Genomic DNA, 27,722 nt, shown 5'->3' with positions numbered 1-27,722 from the left:
TGATTATTTCTTTGCAACAAGATAACACTAAAAAAGAAAAAGGAGAAAGTATTTCCTCAGATACTATAGAACTACTATAGCTCTTTTTTTTTTTTCTCTTATATTTAGGAAAAGAATAATTTGGAGATAGATTTGAACTACAAACTCAAGTCTTTACAAGACCGCTTAGAACAGGAAGTAAATGAACACAAAGTGACTAAAGCTCGATTAACTGACAAACATCAGTCAATAGAGGAGGCAAAATCAGTTGCAATGTGCGGTAAGTCTAGTCTGCAAGTTTGGGAGGGATAACTCATAGTATTTTGGCTACAATACCTTAAAATGCACAGTCTGATAATGTGGTACTCTTACACAAGTGTTTAATCCTTGATGTGAAAACAAAGAGTTCAGAATTGTTAAACATAATGAAAACGACAAATTTTAAAAGATTTTATTTAATGTGATACCTGCATGGTAAGAAAATGTATTGCTTTTTAATGTTTTGATTAACTTACTGCTTTTGCAATTCAGAACCTTCTTTGGCTTCTAAAATGCCATTGAATCCTATAATGTTGGCTAATGTTAACTGGAATTGAAAGAACTTATTATCAAGACTGATCTCCTGGAGCATTCATTCCTGTGTAACTTTATTAAATACTGATGTTCTGTTAAGGTTGTCTAAAGTGTTTGAGTTTTTTGTATATGTATATGTCCATGAATGAAAGAGGTTTCATGTCATCCCAGTTGACTATAAGGTCTTTGTGAAGATTGTTGGAGTCTGCACATGTAGTTTGTAACTTTTCATAAAGCTTATCTGAATGGTACCATATCCTTTCTTTCCCCGTACTACCCATTCTTGGAAACTAAACTTTGTTTATAACATTTCATAGTGATCACTTCAAGAGCCTGCATTTTGGATTTCACTTTCATTATTTACTTTCAGTTGTCATGATAATATTCTGATGCTTTGAATGCAAACTGAAATTAATATTTCTTAAAAAAATATTGCTTGCAACAAAGCCAGGAAGTCTTTATGCACTAACCAGTTCATCTAATGTCAGAAGAGCCTGAATAGCTGAGCAGATAGGTCTGAAAAATATTAGGGTATTTAAGACTGTGTATATAAAAAGATTCTTGCAGATGCTACATATTCATTTCCATTGTTTTTCTTTCCTTAATCTTGTTTAGAAATGGAAAAAAAAGTAAAGGAAGAAAGAGCGGCAAGAGAAAAGGCAGAGAATCGAATAGTTCAGGCTGAAAAACAGTGTTCCATGCTAGACTTCGACCTGAAGCAGTCTCAGCAGAAACTGGAACACCTTCTTCAGCAAAAGGAAAGACTGGAGGATGAAGTAAGTAGAATGTTTGTTGCTAAGAATTTTCTTTATAAATAAGAAAATAAGAAGGGATAGTTGCAATGAGAAATAAGATGTTTGGACTGAAATACTGGGAAATTTAGGGATATTTTCATATATTATATCATGTGTAGCATTTAGGCAGTACTGTTTGACGAGTAATCCATAAATTAAGCTTTCAACTTTATACAACTGGCTGTTCAGCAGACACTTCTAAACTGAAATAATTTCTCATTTAGGTAAAGAATCTGTCACTTCAGCTAGAGCAAGAGACAAATAAGCGAATAATGGCACAGAATGAATTAAAGGCGCAAGCTTTTGAAGCAGATAACTTGAAGGGTTCTGAGAAGCAACTGAAACAAGAAATCAATACGTTATTGGAAGCAAAAAGGTTACTGGAAGTTGAGTTGGCTCAACTTGCTAAGTAAGTGAAAATCTGAGGTAAAGTGGAAAAATTGTTTAATTATACATATACTGTTTTATTCATTCCTATTAATTGAAGAAATGTTCTGTGATACATTTTTTCCTAAACAAAGAATATTTTTAGCTGCATGTTATCATTTCTATATGTAGCCTTCAGTGTCGGAATATTTTTGTTATCAGCTGAGATACAGAGTAAATCTTGGCTTGTTCAACATCAGGACATGGATGCTCTTTTTTGAGATTTGACTTCCTTAAGGATCAGATGTGATGGTATTTATTTAATTGTATGGAACTTATCTTATTACACGGAGGCTGACAACTTTTTCCTCTTTATCTACCTGATATCCTGTTTGTTACGACTCTTAATCTGACTGAAATGCTTCTTGTTAATCATGCTTCTATCGTAGCTTCCTTCAGCTGAAAGTAAGACTCAACAGTCAATATTTCTGTTTAGCATACCACTTTTATTCTAGTTTACATAGCTAAAGCCATCATTATTCAGTTAGAAGAAAGTATGTAATTAAATCACAAGACCAGGATGAAGCAAACTCTTCATCTTTGAAATAATACGTACACAAATATAAAATTATTTTTGACTACTCTTCTGGTTAGAACTAGCCTTTGCTATTGGTTATTGACTGGCTTACACAATTTCCATTTTTTTTTTCCTTCAAAGACAGTACAGAGGAAATGAAGGTCAAATGCGTGAGCTTCAGGATCAGCTTGAAGCAGAGCAGTATTTTTCGGTAAGCCTTGCAAAGAATTTTGAATGCTGCGTTTTTGTGTGAAACTGGCTAGTTGAATAGTTAGGCATATTTAAGTTTTTAAAATGTGAACAGCAATAACCTGACATAAATCAGCAGTTCACAAAATCTACTTGAGTTGCAAAAATGAACAATAAATTAGTGAACATTGACATGTTGTTTGTCTGTTTTGTATGTTCCCTTTTAGTTGCTCGCTTGTCCAATTTTCTGTTACAGTATAATGAACGACTCGATTATCTTAATTATTCAGTGGAGTAGTTGCTTTGTTATCTGTTATGTTATTTGTTAGTTATCTTGATAGAGATATTTTTCTGACACATGCAAATTTCATGAAGAGCTCAAAATCTTAATATTTACTGGAACATATTCTGTGAAATTGATCTACTATACACATGTATAAAAACCGTAGATCTGGTAGTATTTGGCACTTCTCCCTCATCTTTGTAAAAAGATAGCATCTCTGCACCTCAGTCCCCAAACTGTATGGAAGAGCCTTATTGCATAGCCCACGGAGCCAATATGTGTATTTCATGGATTGAGTCTGGTCTGTTCCATTTCTTGAACAGAAACAGTAAGATGAGAACTTCTGTAATGCCAAAACTTTAAATAATTTGTGATTACACACAGATACATTTTACTTTCGGAAGAACTCTTTAAATTCAGTTCTTCCTTGGAGGAGCAGTAAAAAAATGTTGGTGTTTACCACAGTGCGTGTCACTGTGATTTTATCATACATTCCAGGCTTTTGTGCATTTCTACATAATGTACTGCCAATAGGGAAAAATCCAGTGTGTGGTGTTTTATTGGTTTTTTTTCACAAGCTTACAGTCTAAACAAAATACTGTTAATACAGTCTGAAAACTTGGCCAAAATACTTTGCTGCAAATTTTAACGTACTGAATTATTGATGTTGTTAATACAGTGATTAAGAACAAAAGTCGTTCACATAGACAAGACCTCTGTTGGATTAGTTAAGACAAAATCAATCTGTATATAAAATTTGCAGTCTAAGAGCATGGATACAAACAGAATACAACAGATGAAAGTGTAGGACAGGATTAAGCTTCAGTTTGACTGATGTTTTGGGGCAGTGATGCTAGAGGAGGATGCAGTTTGGTGCCAGTCTCCAAGAAGGCTGCTTGCCCAAACACCAGCCTTCCAGTTTGTCAGTGGATGTGGTTGTACAATTATGTAGAAAGCCAGACTGGAAAACTGAAAACTAACCTAATCACAGCATTTCCCAATGTGAGAGTAACTGGAAGGGAGCATACTGGGCAGGAGTGGAAGAGAGGATTATTATTAAAGCTAGTACTGTCATTTGTTGGTTTGACAAATTAAAACCATCCAGGTACCAAAACCATGAGGAATTACAGTATGGAATTTGAATAATGATTCTTTTATTTTTATGCTTTCTTTTACAGACACTTTACAAAACTCAGGTTAAGGAACTGAAGGAAGAAATTGATGAAAAGAATAAAGAAACTCAAAGAAAAATGCAGGAATTGCAAAATGAGAAGTATGCCCTTTGTTTCTGTCAATAGCATAAGTTATTCCATACTAACTTTTTAAATTCTGAAGATTAGAATCAGATGTGAAATATTTAGTTCTTTCAAAAACAGACAGGCTTCAGAACTGTTCTGTAACACTCTGCAAGATGGCAAATACACACGATATTGCCTATGCTGACAATAAATATGATAAATATGATAAATTCATATTTAAATTCAGATAAATATGGCAATTGATATTTGTATGGATTTGAAGCATAACGGCTGGAAGAAGAGTGCTGACTTCTAGGAATTTTGGAGGATGTAAAATTTAGGAAAAAATATTCCAGTCTCTACTTATTGTCCTTTTGTTTGTGAAACTGTTTTGATTTGATTACTACACCATCCTCATTAGTATTTAATGTATTTCTATCTGCAAGAGGATAATTTAAGGAAAAAATAATGAAAATACTTTGAATTCTGACTTTAGCTTACTCTGATTACTTAAAACCAAACCAGCTATGCTAATTCAACATTTTGTTAGTTGTGATACACTGTCTTCAAAGTTAGAAAATGAGTAAAGAATTATCCTAAGCTTTTTTTTCCAATTTATTAATTTACCGAATATCTGTTTATTATGAGGAAGGGGATTTAGCCTCACCCACACAACAGAATTTCTCCTACTGCGCTTTAGCATTAGCATTTCTAAGCAATCTAAAGGGAGAATGTTTTTGCAGTGTAAGTGATGTGTTTTGATCAGATAAGAAAGGAAGAAAACAAGGATGTGGTAATAAATACAATATAAGAGTAGAATATGTATCTTCGCAAAGTTGTCAGGAATAGTATCCAACTTAAAAACAAGCAAACAAAATAAAAGAGAAGGAGAGACTTCTTCCATCACCTGCTTTCATGGATTCGATTTATTCCCTCTCTCTACATCACAATCCTGTGTTTGCTACAGATGTTTTTTATGTGTTTATAAATGGGATTAAACACAAACTCTAAATATATTTTGATAGTTACCTTTTATAGAAAGGCCCACATCTGCTACAGTTGTTTCACATCAGTGAATTCCATAGCAATTTTTTCTTCACAGCATAAATGACATTTTGCAGTGTAGGAAAGACCTCTGTTCTGAAGCCCACGCTGCAGCAGTGTATTGCTGCCTTTATCTTCCTCCCACAGTGTGAGCCATGTCACCTGTTGCTGGGTACCTTTGACTCCTGGGTGCTAGACTGGCTTGACATAGGTTTCCTTGCAAGCGCATATGAGTGCTCTGCCTGCACTCCTAGTGAGAGCAGCTTGCATGCCAAACTGCCTGTCAAGCCGTAGACAGAATTTGCAACTCTTCATGCCAGAACCTCCTTAGAACCACTGTACATTTTCAGAAATGTTATGTAGTTTTATTGCTCAAACAGCTGAGTGCACATGAGCAGTAATCCTGTGTGACGTGTCAGCTAATACAGGCATTATTCCTCAAAGACAGGATAATGTGAAACTTCAATTCCAAAGGGTTGTTTTTTTGTGGATGACTGAAATTGTAGTTGAACTATAGTAAGCTGACTGCTGTAGCTTTTTGTTCGTCAAAATATAACATGCACACAGAGTTCTGTTTTAAAATCAAATTTTTAAGTAACTAAGATAACGATAACTAACTGAACAGTATAATTTGCATTTGTTTGTTTTTCCTGAAAATACGGAATGTTTTGCATAGAAAAGCAAAATCTGAATGTCCTTTTTACAGAGAAACACTCACTACGCAGCTGGATTTAGCTGAAACCAAAGCTGAGTCGGAACAGTTGGCACGGGCACTTCTTGAAGAGCAGTATTTTGAATTGAGTCAGGAGAGCAAAAAAGCAGCATCACGACATAGGCAAGAAATGACAGATAAGGACAGCATCATAAGAAGGGTAAATTACATGACTAAATAGTACCTAAATATATCATCCAACTGGAAAAATCTTTTTATTTTAATTTGTAATGTCCTGTGGGCATAATTAATGATTATTTAAGTATCTGAGCTTTGAACTCAGACAATTAAAACATTTAAATCCCATCGTCTGAACTACCAAAGAAATGCAGACGGTGAGAATCTGAGATGAGCTCATACTGTACATGAAGCCAATGTCTGTAATTCAGTTATTAAGCTTTTTCCAGCCGATTCCTGTCATTGCTCAATGTGTGTAAGTTTTTTGAAAAACTTTAGATGGTGTACTGTAGAATCTTACTGTAAAACTGCTTAATCTTAAAAATATGTATATATACCTGGAAATCTTGAGATTTTTCCCTCTGCTAAACCATTTATTTAAAAGAACCCCTTCTCACTCCCCTTGCAGTTTTTGAAGATACTTTATAGCATAGCTGTTGAGTATTAATATCATGCTTATAAATGTCTGTAACTGAATTTTCAAGTAGCAATCTGTGTGTGTGTGTGTGTGTGTGCACATGTATATATATACACACACACACACACACACACACATATATATATGTATTTATATAGCATTGCTATTCTGTCACCATTGTCCCCTTTGGCAGTATGCAGATACTCTTAAGAATCTTGGGATTGGAAAAGTGGCTGTTAATCTTGGATCAGTTACTGAAAGTTTTCTCCTAGCATTGCTACATGTTAGATCTCTACAAGAAGGCAGTAAAAGTAATACTAACTGCACCTACAGTCTGTGCCCTGTTAAGAGCTCTGACTTTCCAAAATTGAACAATTTCTTAAAAACTGTTTAGAGTGTGTTAGCAGAGCATAGAAATAGTACCTTCTTGTCAGTATTCTTCCTGGTTTCAAATACTCTGATTATGCTTTTAACATATACTCGTTAAGTAGCTAGCAAAGTGATCTTGATTGTGCCTTCTGGCAGTTAACATATTCAAAGCATAATGGTTTTTCTTTACAGTTGCTTTTTTTTTTTTTTTGCAAACCTGTTTGAATATTTACCTCTATATACTTTGACTCAGACAAAATTTAGTTTTGTTTTCGTACTGATTTTTGCCTGTTTTTCATTATAAACATCAGTTATTTAGCAACTGGTTCATTGAATCTTCTCTGGCCTTGAATGCAGGAATTCTATCATCTGTCTGCTGCTTTTCTTTCTAGATCCATTGGATCTGCCCTCTGGATACTGTTTTTTCTGAAGTGCCACAAAATTAATTGTGAACCACCACATTCAATGACTGCAATCTATTTTTGACTGAATTTTTAATTGTATGCTAGAGTATTTTCAGTTTTATAAAGAGGATTTTTAAAAAGATGCTTTGTGAGACCAGTTGTATTCTAGAACCTTCTGGTATGTCAAGGCAACTTAGAAAAAATGTATCATTTTTATAGTTCAATTTTGAAAGGTAAGCAATTTTCTTTAATACACACCTGAAGACATCCCAAGTAAGAGGCTGCTACAGATTAAGGATATTTAAGAAAATAATCTTATAAATATGACAATATCTCTGTCTTAAAATGTATTTGTTTTCATTTAGCTGGAAGAAACTAACAGCACGTTAACCAAAGATGTTGATCTAATAACAAAAGAAAATTCAGAGATCAGTGAAAAAATGAAGAAACAGGAGGAAGGTATGTCATCTTAAGTTAGGAGTCTTAAATTACTTGTAATGAAGCACAAATGAATTTGAAGCACGGGTGAAAATGAAAATGGGAAATTCCTGTATGTCCTCCATAGTGGTGAAGTGACTTGATGGGAAATGTGTCATCTTGAAATTACATGTGAATTGCTACTCTACCGTATTTGTTCCATTCCCATACGCTGCCTTTCTGTTGTTAAGAACAATTAAAATCTCAGTTTCAGCAGGCAGAAATAAGTGAGCTGCTGCCTCTGCTTGCCTCAGTTTTTAAAGCAAGTTAGAATGCAGGTTACTGCAGGCATTATCAGGAATGCCTGCCTGGTACAGCTTTTCCTTACCCTGTCTGTCCAACTTCTTTCTGCCAGCCCTACCTCAAGTGAATGGAAAGTGTTAAGGAAAAGTGGTGTTTCACTCATTTCACCTTGCATGCAGTGTACTTAATGAAGTGTTTCATTCTGTCTCTGGAACGTGCAGTAAGACAGCATCGATACTTCATACTTCCTTAAGACAGCTTTTAATTTAGAATTATGCTCTTATTGGTGGATTTGCATTCTAATTCCTTGCATTCAGAATAAGTGGAAAATACACTGTTGAAGCTGCTTGTGATTCTGCATTTGAGCAAGGAACGTGTAATCAGAACATGTATTTTAGTATCTGTTAACTGTAAGAGGAAAGACCTTATCAGTTGAGATGTCAATGGTGTTTTAAACACTATGTAAGCAGGAATATTTTCCTTTTGTTCTGCATTTCTATAAGAGCAGGGATTTTGCAGGGACTGGGCGAGAAAATTTTCAGTTTATATGTATATATGTTAGTTTTATCATGTTTATTAGTTTTAAGTATTTGAAAATTATTCATTAAGTGCTTGTATCTTTGATGGAAGAATTCTTATCAGTAAAATGCTTAGAAACCCTGAGAAAAATCAGGAGATTGCAGGTGGGATAGATAGGTTGTTTATAGTATTTCATCTTGGTGTCATCGGTAAATAGGAGTAGTAGCACAAGACCAGTAACATTTATCAGATCAGTAACATTTATCATTTTTTAGGTGATGCAATAGGAATAAGGGGAAATGGAATGGTACAATTTTATGTGATTACGCTTAGGAATACTTACCTTGTCCTAAAATCTCAAAGTTGAATCTTACTTTAACAGAATATAAGCTGAAAAAAGAGGAAGAAATTAACAATATTAGAATGCAATATGAGAAGAGTATCAACAATGAGAGAACTCTGAAGACACAGGTATAAGTCTTACGTAACTAATAAAGTAAAAATGATGTTGCATGTCAGATATATTTCAACTTTTTTTGTTGTTGTTGTTTTTTTGGTGCAACTAGTTCTTAGTGCCTGGGATTTGTTAATTTAATGCTAATCACAGAATCACAGGGTTGGAAGGGACCTCAAGGATCCCGAATCTCCAACCCCCCTGCCACATGCAGGATCACCAACCTTCACATTTAATACCAGACCAGGCTGCCCAGGGCCCCATCCAACCTGGCCTTGAACAACTCCAAGAGCGGGGCATCCACAGCCTCTCTGGGCAGCCTGTTCCAGTACCTCACCACTCTCTCTGTAGAGAATTTTCCCCTGACATCCAACCCAAATCTCCCCTCCCTCAACTTAAAACCATTTCCCCTTGTCCTACACAAAGGGTTGATTTCCCTCCTCTTTGTAGGCTCCCTTTTAGGTATTGAAATGCTGCAATGAGGTCACCCCGCAGCCTTCTTTTCTCCAGGCTGAACAAGCCCAGCTCCCTCAGCCTATCCTTATAGGGGAGGTGCTCCAGTCCCCTGATCATCCTAGAGGCCCTCTTCTGGACCCTCTCCAACAGCTCCCTGTCTTTTTTGTACTGGGGGCTCCACACTTGGACGCAGTATTCCAGATGGGGCCTCACAAAAGCAGAGTAGAGGGGACAATCACTTCCCTGTCCTTGCTGGCCACTCCTCTTTTGATGGAGCCCAGGATGCCATTTGCCTTCCTAGCCGCAACAGCACACTGCTGGCTCATGTTAAGTTTTTCATCTATCAAGACCCCCTTCTTCACAAGGCTGCTCTCAAGGACTGCTCCTTCCAGTCTGAATGGATGCCTGGGATTCCTCCAGCCCAAGTGCTAATCATGATGTATAGTACTGATATTTAGAGTTTAAATAAAATCGATTATGAGGGCTTTTCAGAATTATTACTAGTATAGTAAGGACCATTAATACTGGTGAAGTATTTTTCAGGGGCTAGAGATTACTTTTTCTGTACCAACTACATTGCAGTGGTATTGGGAGGTCTACACTTTTTAAAAACAAGTGGAGATGATTGGAGAAGTTGGAATGGGGTGAGAGTTTATCTTTTTCAAGCTCTTATCTCCATTTTTGCTATTTGAATTGGGTGTTGGTGTGAGAAATACAGTAACCGAGGTACACGTTTTAATGTATCCCTAGGGGTATGTTTTCAGTTTTGGAATTAGTTACAATGATTTATTGAAGTACACCTCTCCCATTCTGTTCTTAGATCATGAAGACTTGCACATTTTTGCTAATCCTCCAATTAGATAAACTTGGAAGGTTTATGTGACACTTGCTTTCATACATAACTTTTCTGACTTATCTGTTTCTTGTAACAGGCTGTCAACAAACTGGCTGAGATCATGAATAGAAAAGATTTTAAAATAGATAGAAAGAAAGCAAGCATGCAAGATTTGAGGAAGAAAGACAAGGAAAACCGAAAGCTACAACTGGAGCTTAATCAAGAAAAAGAGAAATTCAATCAGATGGTAGTGAAATACCAGAAGGAGCTTAATGAAATGCAAGCGGTAAAATGATCTTCATTTTTGTCACATTATGAAGCTCTCTGCCCAGGGAAAACGTGCAGCTCTCAGTGCACTTGAGAAAAGGAGTTCTGTTCCTGATGTACTAGACTAGAATTTTAGTGCAGCTGTGTTGTTCTCATTCATTTTCTTTTCTCAGTTGGTAACCTTGGGAGAGACTGGTACATTATGAAAACTGAATATTGCGTAGTATGTTATTCATATGGTTTTTCTCTGGAAGATTAAATTTTTTGTTATAAGTTCTACTAACATTTTTTACTTCAATGTATTGCTTTGTCTTTGATATTTAGCCTTTTTTCCTAGACTTTAGGAACATTTTTATGATAATAATTTATGTAAGTGCTATCAAAAGTGTCTAGAGATTTTGGGGCAAAAAGAAGTAGTAAGGTTTTGTTTTTAAATACTTTGCTCCCATATTTTTGATACCTTGGTGATGATGTATGTGTATACAAATACAGCAACTAGCAGAAGAATCAACATATAGGAATGAGCTACAGATGCAGCTGGATAGTAAAGAGAGTGACATAGAACAACTACGAAGGAAAATTTTGGATCTCCAGCAAGGAATGGATTCCACCAGCGTTTCTAGTCTACAGCCAGATGAAATTGATGGAAATCTTTCAGGTAAGAGGAAAATGTCTTTGAAGTAGTTGTTTTCTGTGCATATACACAATTTTGGAAGGTCTGTTCTTCCAGTCTTTCAAATAGGTCACTACCTTCTTGAAAATACCTTGTGACTATCTTTCTGTGTCACGTTTCTACTTGTATTTTTTGAATTTATTTTTCAGCTTCATGGCTCAGCTGCTCACACTTAGTCTTCTAAGTACTTTACGGCACAGTATTACCTTAACTTTCCACTTTTGTGGAAGGAATATAGCTGTCACTGCTGTTTGAACATAGTAACTACAATTTGCAGTGTAGAGTGAATCCAGTAGAGGGCCAGCATATTTCCATAGTGCATTTTATATCTTGAGTGTAAACTTGCCTTGATCTTGTTTGTTAGTCATGTAGCATTCTTCTGGTGGCAACACTTGTCTGTGCAGAAGGGAAAAAAACAACCCACCAAACTGTAGAAATGTCTATAATGCATACCAGAGTATGGTATTCTGATTCAACAGTTTAGAAGAATATCAAATGTAAGCTGGTGATTCCCATGTAGCTTCAGTTGCAGACATTGTATTTGGAGGCCCACTGTTAACATTGGTGATTTCCCACCCCTCAATATTTGCAGTGTGTAATCAGTATGTTCACGTTTCTATATCCCTAGATAGGGATAGTAATAATCAGCACTTTCTCCACCATTTTCAGCAAAATGGCTGTTTTGTAATATACTGAAAAAAAAACAAACCCTCATCGCTTGCCTCCATCTGGTAACATCTTCTCTATTTCCTTAAAATTAATATTAAGTCAGTGTGACACTCTGCTAGATCTGGGGAAGTTTATAGCAGTTTATAGCTCTTTCTTTGTCTGCTTCACGCTATGGTATGTTGTTTCCAGTTTTCCCTTTGCAATTGTGCATTTTTAAGTATCTGTCCAAGCTGCCACTTTGAATTTGTGGGCAGAAATTTACTTAGTTGTAACAAATCAGCTATAATTTTATCACTGTTAATTAAAATAGCATGATTACTGGAACTTCTTACAGTCTTTCCCTTTGTCTTCTTTACTCCTCAATTTCTACTTTACCAACCTTTCGCTTCCCTTCATTTTTTGCCCTTTTCTTTCCACATGCCTCTTACTTTTACTGCAGTTGTGCTTCTGATGTTAGTATTTCATACAGGTAGGACCACTAATATTATGTTATTAGGACATCTCATGTATGTTTTTAAAATATGTTTTGATTTTGTCCTTAGAATGCGTTGGGTTTTTTTGTTTGTTTGAGTGAGGCTCTGAGTTTATCAGAATTTGAATAAGAAGCAATTGAGGTAATTTAAGGAGATTGTGATGTTAGTGTGATCATATTTCACACTTTTGTGAGTTAAGTAGAGAGCACAGAAGAACTAAACTAGCATTCAACTAGCATTTACCTTAGCATTGTAAGCAGGAAAAGAAAGCCAGTCTTTAAAGTGTACATACCCCATGCCATAAAAGAGGAAATAACAGAATCATAGGTTAAGGCTGGAAGAGACCTCTGGAGGTCTCATGGTCCATCTCCTGCTCAAATGAGGACACTGAGAGCAAGTTGGCCACCATCCATCACCATGTCCAGGTGACTTCTGAAGATTCCAGGGAGGAAACTCCACAGCCTTGGTGTCCACTTGGATCCCCAAGTCCTGCCCTCCTCTATGTCCTAGTGTGTGAGGTTGTTCCTGCCCAGGTGTAGGAATCTACTCTTCTCCTTTTTAACTTGATGAGATTCTTGTCAGCCCTGGATGGCTTTGTCTCTTTGGTGAGTCAGTCACTCCACACTGATTTGTGTTTTCAGTGTATTTACTTAAGATGCACTCAATGAACAAACTGTATTGTGGAGTAAAGATGTCAAGAAGAAGTGGAGCTGGGATCTTCTGCTTGTTACTGGCCTTCAACTAGACTCATGTTTCAGTTAGTGTCTCCAGTGTTAGAATCCTTGGTGAAGCAGCTGGAATAATGTGCATTTCAGTTATGCCTTTAGAATGCCTCTTCCTTCTGGCTAGGCTTACCAAGCCTCAATACTTGTAAAAAGTATTTTGCAGAGCCAAAATTCAAGCATGAACTTCAAGGGTTTTTTCCTAACAATTATGGGACACTTTAACCTGTTCTGAATTGGTTGTTTTCATCTGAATTGCAATATCATAGAATTGTTTGAATTGGAAGGGAGCTGTAAAGGTCATCTAGCCCAACTCCCCTGCAATGAACAGGGACTCCTGCAGTTCAGTCAGGTTGCTCAGATTCCTGTCGAGATTGACCTTGAGTGTCTGCAAGGACAGGGCATCTACCACATCTATGGGCAACCTGTTCAGAGGTTCAGATAACTTAAAGCTGAGTCGTCTGGCAGTTTTAACTGAAGGAATATTTTGATGCATATTATTACATGGTATTTTACACAGACAGAATAGAGCAATGAACATGAACCACCTCAGACAACAGTTTTTTGGAATACAGGACACAGCTATGACTTCTTGACATTTTCCTACAGGTAGCTATCAAAGTCTGATCCAGCTGTCTTGGTGAGGTTTAAATGAAAATGTGGTAAGAATTCAAATGGAAAGGGCTGGTTGGAAGGAGTTAGTGAGAGAGTAATCTTTCACTTTGTTGTTATGGGTGGAGTTTGAGGAGCAGGAATTCCTTAACATGGAAAAAATACTGTATTGCTCCTGAAGGCACCTGTATTACTCAGCTCAAAACCTACAAAAGCTCATGAATCACTATTAGCAGTTGTTGTCTTCTCTAATTCTAACTTAGTGTTAGAACTCCTGTTTATCATCCTGAGTCACTATTGTGGCAATATGAATATTAGCCATGAAGATGTTTAAAATGCAAATCCATCTTCTAATATGCACTGAGAGAGAAGTGTAAGAGTTATAGTTTTCACAGATGTTTTTTCTTCATATTCTGTTTGGGTCCAGCTGGCCATCAGGTATTTTCAAGGTCTAACTCCTTCCTGTTGCTTTTTAGAGACAAAGTTGGAAAAATCTTTTTCATAGTCTGGGTTGCTCATATTTTCTTAATTACTTAATCAGAACACTCATAAATATTATTTGTCTGGATCAGATATTGGCAAAATGTCCAGATGGGCATTTGCAGTTGTTAGCTAACTCCGTCAAGGAAAATCAAAAAGCACTGTAAATATTACTCAAGATGAGCATTTGTGGCAAGGCTGGAACAAGAATAGCTCATCTGCCCTTTCATGAGTACATTTAGTTCCAGTCTCATGTTAGCTGTTGCTGAAAAGGAGCACATTCAGAAAATATTTTTGACTGCAATATGATATTCACAGTTCAGAAATTCTCTCTCATTCAAATAGTATTTGCTCACTAGAATAGATTTATAGTAGGCAGAAAAGAATGTCAACCAATTCACTTGTAATAACATACCCACTTTCTACTGCATGTGAAATTTCTTCCAGGATGTACTGAAATAGAAGTGAGCTTAGGAAAATATTCCTCCTCATGGTATCTGTATAAACAACGTAGTACCTGATGCTTCTTTAAAATCTGTCATTATTGGATCTTTCCAAATTTTCATAGGGCACAATTACCCGAAATGTGCAGTGTTCCTTTAGGACCACTGTAGTATGTTCATTAGCAGCAGGTAATCAGGTTGGTTTGGTGTTTTTTTTTTTTTTTTCTTCAAAAGAGGACTTCACCTTTAGCATATTTCTAAAATGCTAAAAACAGAAATTAAATTGTCAAGGACCAAATACTCAACATAAGGTGAGCATTAGCTGTGATGCCTACAGACAGTATGTTTCCATTTCTAAAGCCATGGATTATTAAGACCTGGGAGGAGGGGAGGAGGAGAGGGGGGCCTCTCAGGCCCTCAATGCAAGTCTTACACGGGCAGAAGAGGCAGAAAAGTCTTAATTGTTCCAGGCAGATTTCTGGTTGGAAAGGGTTCTGCTTTTCTCCAGATAGGATTTGAGCAGTTCACTGTCCCTACCCAGTATTTTGAGACTTTTCTGTAGTCTGCTGAGAAATGATAAAGACGTGATTCTGTCTTATTTCTTTATTATAGTCCACTTTTAAATATTGCATGCTGTAGGAATAATGTTGGAAAGCTGTGTTTGTTCCATACCTAGTTTTAATGCCAGGTGGGGCTGTCAGTCAGGCAGACTTGTTTTTCTTGTGACCTTTCTCTGTAGAATTGTTACATTGCTAATTTCATGATAGCAAAATATAAGATTTTAAAGTAATTTTTGAAAAGCTGTCCACTGAAAATCTGAATAAAATGCTTGTCTTTTATTCCTGATATCTAGTTGATTCTTCCTGCATTCCTTATTTATTTATCTCCTATGCTTATCTTCTGTGAGTAATGGAACACCTGTGTAGCTTTGCTTGCTCTTGTGCACTCTTCTTTTTGTTTCCCTTGGGAAATGTGGATCTGATTTACTCGCTGCATTTTCCTGCTGAATATTTTCATGTAGACCCTGTGAGTGTTAAATGGTATTTACACTGAAAATTTCTGAATCATCCTCCATTTGAGCTGTAACACACTTCCAAAGCCAAGTCTTTTCTGTGGCCTGACCCTCTGCAAACAATGTACATTGTGTTTAAATGTCGACATCTAGGAAAGCAGCTTCACTTTATTCTGCAGTAACTGTGTGATAAAGTGTTAGCTTGTGATGGAGCATGAAATAAATGCTTATATCTTCCTTTTATTCAGCTGTGCTTTTTATTCTGCTTTGCTGAATTGGTAATTGCCTATTACTGCATGTAGTACATTTTCCTTTCTAGTAATAGTTTGCTTTGTGTTATTTTGCTTTACTATATATAATTAATATAAATAATAACATAAATATATACAGTTACTTACTGGTTTTTGTTTTTTTTTAAACTAGAATCAAGGCTTGAAGGTTGGCTTTCAATACCAAACAAGGGAAATATAAAGCGGCACGGTTGGAAGAAACAGGTACAGATGGATTTCTTTTTTTCTTCCCTAACTCCCTTGAAAAATGTTGTTGTTGTTGTTGTTGTTTTGTTTTGTTTTTAGGCATGCAGTAAGGGTGGAATTGGTTTTACAGCTCATATTTAAGAAGCAAAAAAAGTAATGAGAGTATTCCAGCGTGTATATACTGCATATATAGAGAAAGAAAGTGATGTAGCAGAAAAACAGATATGCAAGATGTATCAGAAATTTTGTTTGATATCTAAGGCTGCCTGACTTTTATTGTTCTAGAATTGATTTATCCAGTTTGCTGTCAGACTTTTGGCATTCCTTTGGCACAAAACACATTACTTCATTCTGTTCTTAATTGCCTAAAATATTACATCCTTTTTCTGTTGGAATATATCTTACAGACATCCCTACGTGTCTTCTAGAATATTCATTCACCCTTGGATGATTAAATTTATAAACTTGAGATAAACTCAGCTTCTCCACTAAAAGACTGGAACTTCTTCAGGCATGCAAGATATTGCAGTCAGTTACTCCATTGATGCTCCTCTAGTTTAAAAAATAGGTCCTGCACTTTGAGGGCATTTGAGCTATAGGTGGTTGCCTCTGTAAAACAAATTATGCTGACAGGATTCGTTAAGCTGAGTTTCAAGCTGCTGAATGAGGGGCCGTATTGACTGGAGTGTGTATTTTCTTGGCTGAACTACACTGCATCTGAAACAGTGTCAGCAGTGTGATAACTGAATTCTGTTGTAATCAGAATTTGCATTTGTTAGCAGTAGTCATTTTAAGGCTGTTCTCTTACTGTGAAAGGAGAGTTGTATACTTCAAAGGCAAAAAAGGCATCAGCTTTCTGTTGAAGTAGATCAAAAGAGTACAAGCACAGATGTTTTCTGTGTTGGGGCAGATTGCAAGAGGCTTGCACCATGAAGACTTCAGTTAGTCACCTTGATCAAGCTTTGTATTAAAGACTTCTGACTGAGGGCTTGAGATCAGTAGTCGAGATGTGCTCAGCTGAAATGTGCAGCTTGAGGAACACGTGTCAAACACTTTCCTGTGAACTTGCTAAGGTCACTTTCATATTCAGATCATGAAGTCAGACTCATTCCTGTGTAATGAGGAAACTCCTCTTGTAAGGAGGAGTGATCAGCATTTACAGAATAGTCAGTACTGCTGTCATGCAGAAACTCATTCAATTACCTACCAGTAACTGGAATTCAAGATGAATTGTTTGTGTATTCTCTTATTTCCCCTTACTTTTGAGTTGTATTATACTAGATTGTGGAGATGAATATGGTTGGACCAGTCTTTTAGATCCTTTTTTTCATACATATACCTTTAATATATTCTAAAATGCTTGAAACTACAGGGGAGGGGACTGCCACGGTGATAGTTGAGCTTTTGCTTATGGGCAGTCGTAGCAAAGACGTTGGCCTGGCAGGTCCTAGTGAAGAGTGACAAGCAGTGGATGCTACAGATCTGAGCTCACTGGGAAGTGCTTAGGTTAGAGGTATTTGACCTTTACTTGCTTGTAGGGTTACAAAACTTGTTTTCTCTGGGCAGCGTGCTTTGTCATTCCTGTCATCTGAACTAGTTTTTATAATTCTGTGTGATTAGGAGCAGCACTGGGAAGGTGTCTGTGTGCTTTAATTTGAGGACAATATAAATGGGCTTTTGGGGATGGCAGGCATACTGGGGGAAAGAGGAAAGAGGAATGCTGCAAAAGAATGCTCATTTCTCTTCCTCTGCAAACTTTTCCTTTACTGTTTCGGTTTATTCCTAGATCTGGAATGTATATCAGACTATCACTTGTTCGCTCTTAGTGCTGCTTTACTTTTGCTGCTTGTTGTTTTAGTCCATTAGATAGGAAGCAGATTCTGAGCTCAGTTGCTAACTCCTTCAGGCTACCAGTTATTTGGTGCAAAGCAGCAGTTAGTCCTGCAGGTCTCTGGACTACAGGAGGTGTTTGCGGCGTATCAACAAGTGATACTCTGCATTCTAGGAGCTGCTCAGGATTGCAATAATTTTTCATATCAACTTTGCAGTCTCAAGTGAAATTTGAGTTCTGTATGGATAGACTCCCAAAGTCATTAAGGACACTGTGGAGTTCTGCCATGGCAGTACACAATCACTGTGGCTGTAGTGTTGCTCAGCTGTCGGAAGTATCTCTGGTGAGGACTTAAATATCACTTCATACTAGCTGAAAAGACTGAGTTTAAAAAAAAAAAAAAAGGTTTTTCATGTTCTTAGGAAAATACAACTGGATAAATGTTTCTTTTTAGCATTCAATTTTAGCTTGTTTTTACCTTTTCTCTTCCCAGTACGTTGTGGTGAGCAGTAAAAAGATACTGTTCTATAATGATGAAAAGGACAAGGACCAGTCTAATCCATCCATGGTACTAGACATAGAGTAAGTACAGTTACTGTTAGCTTTGTGTTGACAAGAGAGCACTGTGTTCAAGCTGATAAGAGATCTGTCATCTTGGAATCAAAATTCCATAAATAATTTTGAATTTCCTGTACTAATTGGAAAATGTATTTCAGGATGCTGTTATCTTTAATGGAAGATCTTGTGTTTTAGAGTTTTTTTGTATTGCTATGGCTAAAAACTGAATCACAGGATAGTGTGGGTCTTTCTGCATTCACTGGTCTATTTTTGCAGAAGAGATGAGGCTTATTATGACAGAGACAGAAACAGTGGAACCTGCCTGTTCTTTCTCTTTTTGTGACTTGGTGTTACCTTTTTATCTGTGCTGGTTAAAGTATGGGATGGGTGGTAAGTTGTGGCACAGCCCCCCGATATTTTAATGACTGGTTTGTCCTGTTACTTCAAATAGCTGTTTTCTAATGCAGGTTGTGATATCATGGGGCACACCAAAGTAAGGTACAGGCTCTCTGGTTTTAGGTCTCATCCCTTTGCCTCATAACTTGTTCTTGCAGTCTGAGGAGAGATTGGTGTTGACCAAGCTCAAAGCATTTCTAAATTTTCCAGACAATTTCTATTAAAGAGGAACAATAAATAGTTTCCCCTGTATGTTGGTTGTACGTAAGGAAGGATGTTTCATCACTGAAACCCATCACTCTTACATGATTGGCTATGATGTTTGAACAGCTGAATGTTACAGAACCTCATAGAGCAGTAATTGGAAGAAGGCTTTAAAATGCACGAAGCAGTCTACCAGTGATTAAGAATATAAGGGTCAGGAAGGAATCACCAAATCAGGGTGCGCTTAAGCTGCCATTTGCTTGTAAACAGGACAAACCATTATTTTCTCTTTGAGCTGTTTCTTATTCTCGTTTCATAAACGTCTGTTATGGCTACTGTCTGTTGAAAAGAGAATGTTGGTCTGGATAGACCTTAGATCTTTGTCCATTGTGGGATGACATTTGTTTCAGTTTTAACAGTATTTTCAACACTTTGTGCCCCAGATTGATCTTCATGATCTTCTGGCATTGATTGCTTCTGAATTGATAACATGACAAAGGGGAAAGAAACCCAACAACAAACTGTACTTCCATCCAGGGTTATCAGTATGCTTTTTTAGTAATAGTACAGATTTTGGAGTGTTCTAAGAAAGAATTGGAAAGCCTTTTTCACGGCTAAGTTTGCCACAGTGTGTCTTGAACCTGTTGTAACATCATCCTCTTTCCATGCTATGAAATGTTTCGGTTTTACTTGGGTAAGACTAACTAACTCTACTAGGCAAGATCTATAAGGTATTAGTGAATTCCTAAAACCATATTGCAGCCTTGAAGTATGTAATTTTGCTTGTATAAACAAGATTTGGAAGAACTTGAAAGCAATTTTATTATAGTCACATTTTCTGTTTGGTCTTTCTTTTTATCTAGTAAGCTGTTCCATGTCCGACCTGTAACTCAAGGAGATGTATATAGAGCAGAAACTGAAGAAATTCCTAAAATATTCCAGGTAAAAAGGAAGTGAATTGTCATTCCTGTTTCAGTTCTTTTCAAGAAAACATTCGGTGATTTTTAGAAACTGTATAGAAATATTTAGTGCTTCAACAGTAACATGCAGTATTCCTTTTTCAGATTTTGTATGCTAATGAGGGGGAATGCAGGAAGGATGTGGAGGTAGAGTCAGTCCAGCCTGCAGAGAAGACAAACTTCCTAAATCATAAAGGCCATGAATTTATTCCAACAATATACCACTTTCCAGCCAACTGCGAGGCCTGTGCCAAACCTCTTTGGCATGTCTTCAAGCCCCCAGCTGCCCTGGAATGTCGAAGATGCCATGTGAAGTGCCATAGAGACCACTTGGATAAAAAGGAGGAGTTAATTGCACCATGCAAAGGTATCAGCCTCTTATGAAGAGGCAGCTTTGAGAAAGTCTTTGCAGGGAGGCCTTTGGTGTAACTAATGTGGCTCAGCTGTGAGAGCACAAGGGCTTTTGCCCAGATGCTGGTCCACTACTTGGTTCCTGAACCATTCTTTCTGTCAGCTGATACTTGGCTGAGTTGGGGACAATGCAGTGACCACATCACCAAGCTGTGCTGAGACCTTTGAAGAGTGGTTCTTCAGCCACTTCACAGACTGGGGTCAAAGTTTCCTCTCTGTGCTCCTGTGAAATGGAGTATTTGGGATACGTGCTCTGGAAGTCAGTCATGAGGTACCCACACAGCTGTTTAGCATAAGCCTGAAATCAGTGCAAGTTGTCTCATTATGTGAGTATTGAAGTCAAGAATATTAACGGAGACAAACATTGAAATAATATTTGTAATTTCCCCTGCTGGTTGTTGTCTTCTAAAAATATGAACCATTCCAGGTGTGTATGTTGGTGCCACCAGGTATGCTGTCTGGTGGAACAGCTGGTAGGTCATATTTCTCATTCTGATAAGGAATTCATCTTCTGCCTTTTACTCACAGTGAGTTACGACGTAACTTCAGCAAGAGATATGTTGTTGCTGGCATCCTGTCAAGATGAACAGAAGAAATGGGTAACTCATTTAGTAAAGAAGATCCCTAAGAACCCGCCTTCTACTTTTGTTCGTGCTTCTCCTAGAACCATGTCTACAAGATCCTCAGCAAACCAGTCATTCCGAAAAGCTGTTAAAAATACTTCTGGAAAAACGAGGTGAGAAACTATGAAGGCTGTGATCTTTTTAACTAAAAAACACAGGTATCTGTTTGTAAAAATCTTATTTGAGAGGAAATTGTGAAATAATGCCATAGTGAAGACTGTAGAACAGATTGTCTAAAGCTGTGCTCAAATCCTGAAAGAGGAATAGACAGAATTCATCGTTTCTCCTTGCTCTCTTATTTCCTGTCTTCTACTGTTCCATGAGTTGTTAGTAAAGCTGTTTGTGACCGTATGCGTTAACCAGAGACAGGTTTAAATTGTGGGTTTTTTAATGCTAGGACATGGTAAATTCATTTTTTTTAACCCTCATCCTCACACAGTATGGCATGTTTCTTTCTCCAAGAATAAGTCAGTAGGTGGACAGTTTGAAGTGGAAATTAAGGAAAGAGTCATTCTGGATTGAAGGACATCAATTTGGAAGCACTGCCAAACATTCCTTGCATGAAGTGTGTTAAATGCAAACTTCTGTGCACAAGGGGGCATTAAGTGTATTATGGAGCATGCACCTTCAGAGGCGAGTAGTATAAAAGAAAAGCTACAAAGAGTGGTGGTTTTCTTGTTCCTGAAATTCATACTAAAACACAGGTGATTATAGTTTGGGCTACAGGTATGCTCAGTGAAGATCCTTAAGATAAGGTTAACCAGGAATATTACTTTAGGCCTTGAACTGTCAGAAAACTGGAGAAAAGCAATGAAAATGTTTTCATTTAGTATCTTAGTTTTTCCTTTCTGAAATGTGTATCGCTGTCTTGTGTCCTGTGCAGCTGCTTTAGAGCAGAACTTCAGCTCCTCCTTCTGCTGCCACCCACCCCTGCAGTTGCCATGAGAGACTTCCTACAAAGGGGCTCTTATGTGATCAACTGATGTGAAATTTTCAGCATAAACTCTATTTGAAATACCTGCTTGCAGGTTATGCTTCATTTCTGTCTGTAAGGGACATTTCTCAGCCTTTAATGTAAAGAATGATTGATGTCAGTAAAAGAAAAGTGCATTTTTACTATTTTCCTGGAACATAAAATAGGTTTCTCTTTAAAAGTTGAAATGGAATTGGAAAGAATTATTGTAATATGGCATTTATGTGCATCTTTAAGCAGTATTAATTGGGCTAATCTAAAACAACACTGAAATGATCCTGACGTTTTGGAAATCATTCTCTGTTATTTGAGTATATTTGTTCTTGCCCTGTGCTGCCAAACCTTGCCCTTGTAAAGTTCCCTTTCTTTATTTCACATTCTCACAACTCAGAAATGAATACTCACACGGTATCCTGATCTTTTCAACATCCTGGAGCGCAGGCTGCAATGTGAATCAAACAGATAACAATTGTGTGACTCTCCAAGAGTTTGGCCTGAATCCCTCAGCAAACTTGTTGGTGTAATTGATGTTTGACCTCGGAATTTTGTTTTTTACTGATGTTTAACATGGAAATAGTTTCTCAGAACATGTAATTAATCTACAGCGAGCTCTGTTTTACTGCTACGTATTGTAGGCACCAAGTATGGAGGAAGAGGAATATTGAGCATAAGCAATTTAGAGAGGCTCAGCTGTTGGCCAGCAAGAGTGCTAGGTACGTGTGTGCTGCCAGCCTGGCTGTGCTGCGTGTGAGATGTATGCAGGAGGCAGGTGGGCACCCGCACAGCTCACTGGTGCTTGAGGAGCTGCTTGGGTGGCTTTGCGGCATGCTGCATTCCAGCACAGAAGGAGGCAGCTGATACTGGGTTAGCTGCAACAAAATGGGGCTTGTGTGGTGTTTGCAGACAATGTGAGCAGATAAGGAAAAGATACCTACCACGTAAGTATTAGAAAAAGATGAGATAGGAACTTGTTCTGTGCCGTTTTGTTGTGGATGGTTTTCTAACCCTCAGACAGTTTTGATGCTGCTGCTGACGATGAACCAGTTAGCGACTGCTGCGATGTGTCGTGGCCACCCTGTGCCTGCATAGCACTGCACGTTATATTCTGTATGTTTAGGAAGGGAGAATTCCCTGCTTAAGGAAAGTCTGCTTCTGGTGCTCCTGATGTTTATGTAATTACATACACATATAGAAGGTGTTGCATACTGAGCACTAACCTGGGATTGGACAGTAGCTGAGCTAACCCAGCAGGCTGTTTCCGCTGATGCTGATGATGGACGACTCCTCTAAAAGGAGAATTTTCCTTTTTCAGTCTTCCTTCCCTGTTCTCCTATCGTTGCTCCTGGGTAGGTGCTTGAAATGATCCTTTTTGGTCCTTTGAACAAAGATGCACAGTTCTGACTGTCAAAAAAGCCATAGGCTTGGTTCACTGAGCTGGTGAGTGGAATCAGCCCCCTGGGAAGAGCCGTGACTGCCTGAGCTGAGGGAAGGTGGGTAAGAGGGTGGAGCACTCCTCTGGAGTCAGGAAGATGGAAGTGGGAAACTGGAGGTCCTTTCAGGTAGATCAAGACACTGCACCCTGCAGTTCTGACCCTGACCTCTTTACTTAGGGAGTGAGAGGAAGAGAGAAGGGAAGCAGTGATGATTTCTATGAGATCATAGCTTTTGCTAAATATGTGGAAATTGTTCTCTTGGCAGACGGTAACAGCGCAGTCTGGTCTCATTGATGGGTACAGACCTTAAGACATCCTTTAAAACGTTTTACGATATTTCATTTAGGTCCAATCTGGCTTTCCTTGTGGTTGATGGGCGGTGATATCGTGGAGAATTGCACCAGACCCTTTAAAGGGAACTTGGAACATAAGTTATTTCTTAGTCTTATTTTTTAATAACTTAATCACTAAGAAATATGGATTATAACTTCATTATGAACTTGCCGGCAATTGCAGTGCTGCGTCTAGATCTGAAACTACACTTCCTAGTTTACAGCAGGCTAATTTATACACATTGTATCAGCACAGGTGAGGTATTTTATTGTAATGTACTTGGACTTGGGCACCCAGTGAAATTCATGCATGTTTCAAATGGACTTCCCATGCATCAGATGAGCTTTGGCAACTGCATGCGCGTGCTCTAGTCCTTTTCTAGTCCTGTAAGAGGACGAAGGCCACTTATGTTTGCCACAAATATGCTTGTGTGCTATGAACAGTTTACTGGTAAAGCTGCAGTAACGTTATCATGTCTGATGTCTGTGTTCACCTGATGTTGTCAGAAGTGAAGAATAGTTGGGAAGGTTGTGTAGGTATGTTTTTAATATCATACATGGCAATTGGAAAAAAAATTTCTTCTCGGAAGTTCTTAACAAACCTGCAAGAATGTTATGAAGCAAATTTTAAAGTATGTTTTATTAATTGTCTGTTCTTTTTCTTTGTTCCAGCTAACCACGTGTACAGTGCTTAATGGAACCTCATGGGATGCGGTCTGAAAAACAGCTTTTTAACCACACAAAGCAGTGCAGACGGGCTGTTGTTCCTTCCAACATAACTATCACAGGCTTCAGGGTTAAGATTGCTATTACTGTCTCCTCCTTGCTTTGGCACAAAAGCACACTGAGGGTGTTTAATTGCGGGTTTGCCTAAAGGTAGATTAGATTAATTATTACTGTGTAATGCAAGTTAAAGCAAATAAAGCTTAGCTAGGTGTATAAAAAAAGGTGCTGCCTTTTTTGGATATAAAAAGAAAAAAAAGCCTGTAAATCACAATGAAATGCAGCCAACTTTCTTCATATCAGTGAAAGAAGAGGACTGTTTACCCTCGGAAAGGGATATTTATGTCAAGATGAGCATATGAAACTGAGTAGAGGAGGAAGGTTTCTCAATGAGAAGGACTGCAATTGCTTTCAGGACTCAACAGTTGTGCTCTTGAAGACTGCAGAACTAGCTTACAAATGAAGCCTTATCACTTGAACTTCAGTGCCTTCACTGCAGAGTTCTAAACAGCCTTAATGCTAATCACCCACTTTGGAACGGATCCAAGTGTTAAATATCTTACCTTATGCTTTTCAAAATACTGATTCAGCAGGTTTGTAAAGGGGGGGAAAGCCAAGTAATTGCCTTTAATCTATGCATTTTTGCCAAGCCATACTGAATTATTTTACTATTAGAGGCATTAGAAACTAACAGGAAAAAGAACCGAGTTTGGAAGCATATTTTGGGGTACATCATTTCTGTAACTGAATACTGTACTGCTTTACAAATTCAAGAGATAACATACATTAAGTTAACAAACATGTATGCACTGTTTGAAATGTAAATTATTCTTAGAACACTTTTACTGGGTTTTACGTTGTCGTTTTAGTGCCTTAATTTGAGTTAATTGTATGATTGCCATGTCAATAAATGTAGAAATATAAAAAATAACAAAGGAAACCTCTAAACAAACCTATTGTGTTATCAGTGGTTTTTACTGAACTTGGATTGGTTGAAGTATTGTAGATGCTAGATGCATTTTCTAAATTAAAGACCATCTTTGAATGGGAATTCCTCTTACAAAGAAAGACTGGTTCTAGTTTATAAGGCAAGAAATGTGCAGGCAATGGGGAAAAAAAATAAAAAGCATATAACATAAAAGCTTCAGGTAATTCAGGAATGTCAGTAAATGCTGTCAGCCTCTTGCTTTGTAGCAGGAATGCATTCATGGTTATATGGGCAGTATGGTTTTATTTTATATTATTTCTTAACCGAATACCTCCTCAGTAATTTATAATGGCTTTGCAGTTGTGTATTAAATAAGAAGCACTGGAAAACTGATTCGTCCTTAGGACGATTTGCATGTTTCAAGTGGTATTGAAAGCCGCACTGATGGATATGTAATAATAAACATATCTGTTATTAATATGGTAATGACTCTGTGCTCATTTAATGAGAAATAAAGTAATTTATGGAAGGACTCTTCTGAAAACGACTGGCATGGTGTTTTCTCCTGATTGCAGCTTATACGTGGTTCTGAGCGTTCAAGACCCTGCGATGAGCTCTAGCACAAAGTACATTTGCATCACAGTGCCTAGGAGAGAGTGGGGAACATTTTGTTTCTGTTCGATGTAAAACAGTAAAGACCATTCCAAGTTTTTTGTTTCCTTATTCTCCTGGCCTGCAGTAGCCTATATTTATGATTCCAGCATGCCTTGTGCTTGTGAAGGTTCTGGTGTAAAGATGCTTCATCCTTTCTGGTGCAGAAATCCCACTCATTTGAGGGGAAGGAACCCAGTGTAAGGAACCATGCTCAGAAGGAAAAAAACAACCAAACAGCACGTGCATTCCATGAGGCTCTCTGGAATCTCCCTGGGTCTCACTCAGGTCTGCAGAAGAGTGGGCTGGTAGGGACAGCGTGCAACTGTATGCCCTTGAAAGGTCTCAGTGATGGGAAATGCAGATCAGCAGAAGTAGATGACATAATTTCAGAAAGTTCCCCTATATGGAGCTTGCTGTATTGATAATATCAGCAATTTCCAGAGCTGCCAGTGAGGCAGGCTAAAGATGAACTTCCAGATCTTGATTTGCTTGCAGCATTGTTAGATTGCAAAGCAATACATGAGACCGCAATGACCTGCTTTAAACTCCTGTTGTGTACTGAGAATAAAAAAAAAAAAGTAAGGGTGATCATGTGCATCTTACACAATGTATTCCTATACCTGTACAGAGAAATATCTAGAGCAATAGAGAAGGCCTTGTAGCCAGGTCATTCAGCGGCCTCGGTTTGTTTTTATATTGCTTTTCCACCTTCTGTAACTTGCTACCTCTTTTTTGAATGATTTCTTAACCTTCCCTAAAAGATGTTGTCCCATCTTGTAATTCCATGTTGTATGAGTATGAGAAGGATTACATAAAAGCTGCTGTGAATAAATACTGACCAGGGGAAGGAGGGAGGGGTTGTATTAAAAATGGGCTTATTCTACAGGTCCCTAAAAAGCTCTGCAGGTGATGGTATGTGCCAAGGTTGAATTCCACAGTTCTTTCTAAATGCTGATTTTGCTTGGGAAAGAAGAAGCCAGACGTAATGAAGTGTAAAATGAAGTTGACTTGTCTGTCTAGGATAGGTTGCAACTAAAGTACTGTAATAAAGAAGTCTAGACATGCAAATCACAGTTTGTGTGCTCCGCTATACCACTGTTAGCACTCCTTACCCTCAGCAAGGGGCCCATCTGCAGGAATATTTTGCATAACAAATTCCACCACAGGTTTACAGGTTTCTGGTGTTCGGAAAAGCAATGCTTGTAATCTCAACTGTGTGAGGATATATTTTTGGAGAAAAAAAATTACTACTTGAATATCAATGTTGCTCTCCAGAAGAAAAAAAAGCAATTCCCTGCAACTTTCAATACAGCTGGGGTTTTTTGTTGCTTCTTTTTTTTTTTTTTTTTTTTTTTTTTGTCTCTTGTCACCTTTTATTTTTCTTTCATCTGTGCCACTGCTGATTCCTCTCTCACAGAAGTGCTTTGCACACCCTCATTGAATTCAGTGCCAGAGTCATCAATAGAATGAGCAAGCTAAGAAGAGCTGGCATAAGTCAATGCGGCTCTGTTCATGCAGGTGAAGGTATGTAGGTTTACACAGTGTGAGTAAATTAGATGTCCAGATTATTCTGTGATTGTTTTCTTATTCACTCAGTATTTTTTTTAAATTTTCCATTATTGTATTACCTTGAATGCTCATTAATGTTGATCCAAAGCCAAAAATGTGTTCTCTCAGTCCCTCTTTCAAGCCTCCTTTTTCCTGCTGAAGTAACCAGGAAAATAAAGTTAAGAGTTAGGCAAAACAAACAAACAAACAAAAAA

General features: G+C 37.6%; 1 protein-coding gene across 3 annotated transcripts in view; it reads left to right on the top strand.

Annotated features, from left to right (window-relative positions):
- ROCK1 (Rho associated coiled-coil containing protein kinase 1) overlaps nucleotides 1-25,852 on the top strand; it is an 82,287-nt gene extending 56,435 nt beyond the window's left edge. The window contains exons 19-35 of one of the 3 annotated variants that reach the window (XM_052704552.1): nucleotides 109-259; nucleotides 1,168-1,328; nucleotides 1,571-1,755; nucleotides 2,431-2,500; nucleotides 3,940-4,034; nucleotides 5,750-5,915; nucleotides 7,489-7,582; nucleotides 8,745-8,833; nucleotides 10,205-10,393; nucleotides 10,867-11,032; nucleotides 15,882-15,952; nucleotides 18,259-18,347; nucleotides 19,787-19,865; nucleotides 19,988-20,249; nucleotides 20,822-21,029; nucleotides 22,525-22,602; nucleotides 24,327-25,852. In XM_052704552.1, coding sequence (XP_052560512.1) covers nucleotides 109-259; nucleotides 1,168-1,328; nucleotides 1,571-1,755; nucleotides 2,431-2,500; nucleotides 3,940-4,034; nucleotides 5,750-5,915; nucleotides 7,489-7,582; nucleotides 8,745-8,833; nucleotides 10,205-10,393; nucleotides 10,867-11,032; nucleotides 15,882-15,952; nucleotides 18,259-18,347; nucleotides 19,787-19,865; nucleotides 19,988-20,249; nucleotides 20,822-21,029; nucleotides 22,525-22,602; nucleotides 24,327-24,330 — 2,157 coding nt within the window. In that variant the 3' untranslated portion in view covers nucleotides 24,331-25,852. Of the gene's footprint in view, nucleotides 1-108; nucleotides 260-1,167; nucleotides 1,329-1,570; nucleotides 1,756-2,430; nucleotides 2,501-3,939; nucleotides 4,035-5,749; nucleotides 5,916-7,488; nucleotides 7,583-8,744; nucleotides 8,834-10,204; nucleotides 10,394-10,866; nucleotides 11,033-15,299; nucleotides 15,761-15,881; nucleotides 15,953-18,258; nucleotides 18,348-19,786; nucleotides 19,866-19,987; nucleotides 20,250-20,821; nucleotides 21,030-22,524; nucleotides 22,603-24,326 lie in introns of those variants that run through there. The other 2 variants (XM_052704553.1, XM_052704554.1) reach the window with 2 other exon arrangements.
- Nucleotides 25,853-27,722: the final 1,870 nt, after the last annotated feature.

This window comes from Tympanuchus pallidicinctus, unplaced genomic scaffold (assembly GCF_026119805.1).
Source record: "Tympanuchus pallidicinctus isolate F22 unplaced genomic scaffold, pur_lepc_1.0 scaffold5, whole genome shotgun sequence".
NCBI classification, from domain to species: Eukaryota; Metazoa; Chordata; class Aves; order Galliformes; family Phasianidae; genus Tympanuchus; species Tympanuchus pallidicinctus.
The sequence above is the reverse complement of the archived record's forward strand: the minus strand, read 5'-3'. Positions and strand labels throughout refer to the sequence as shown.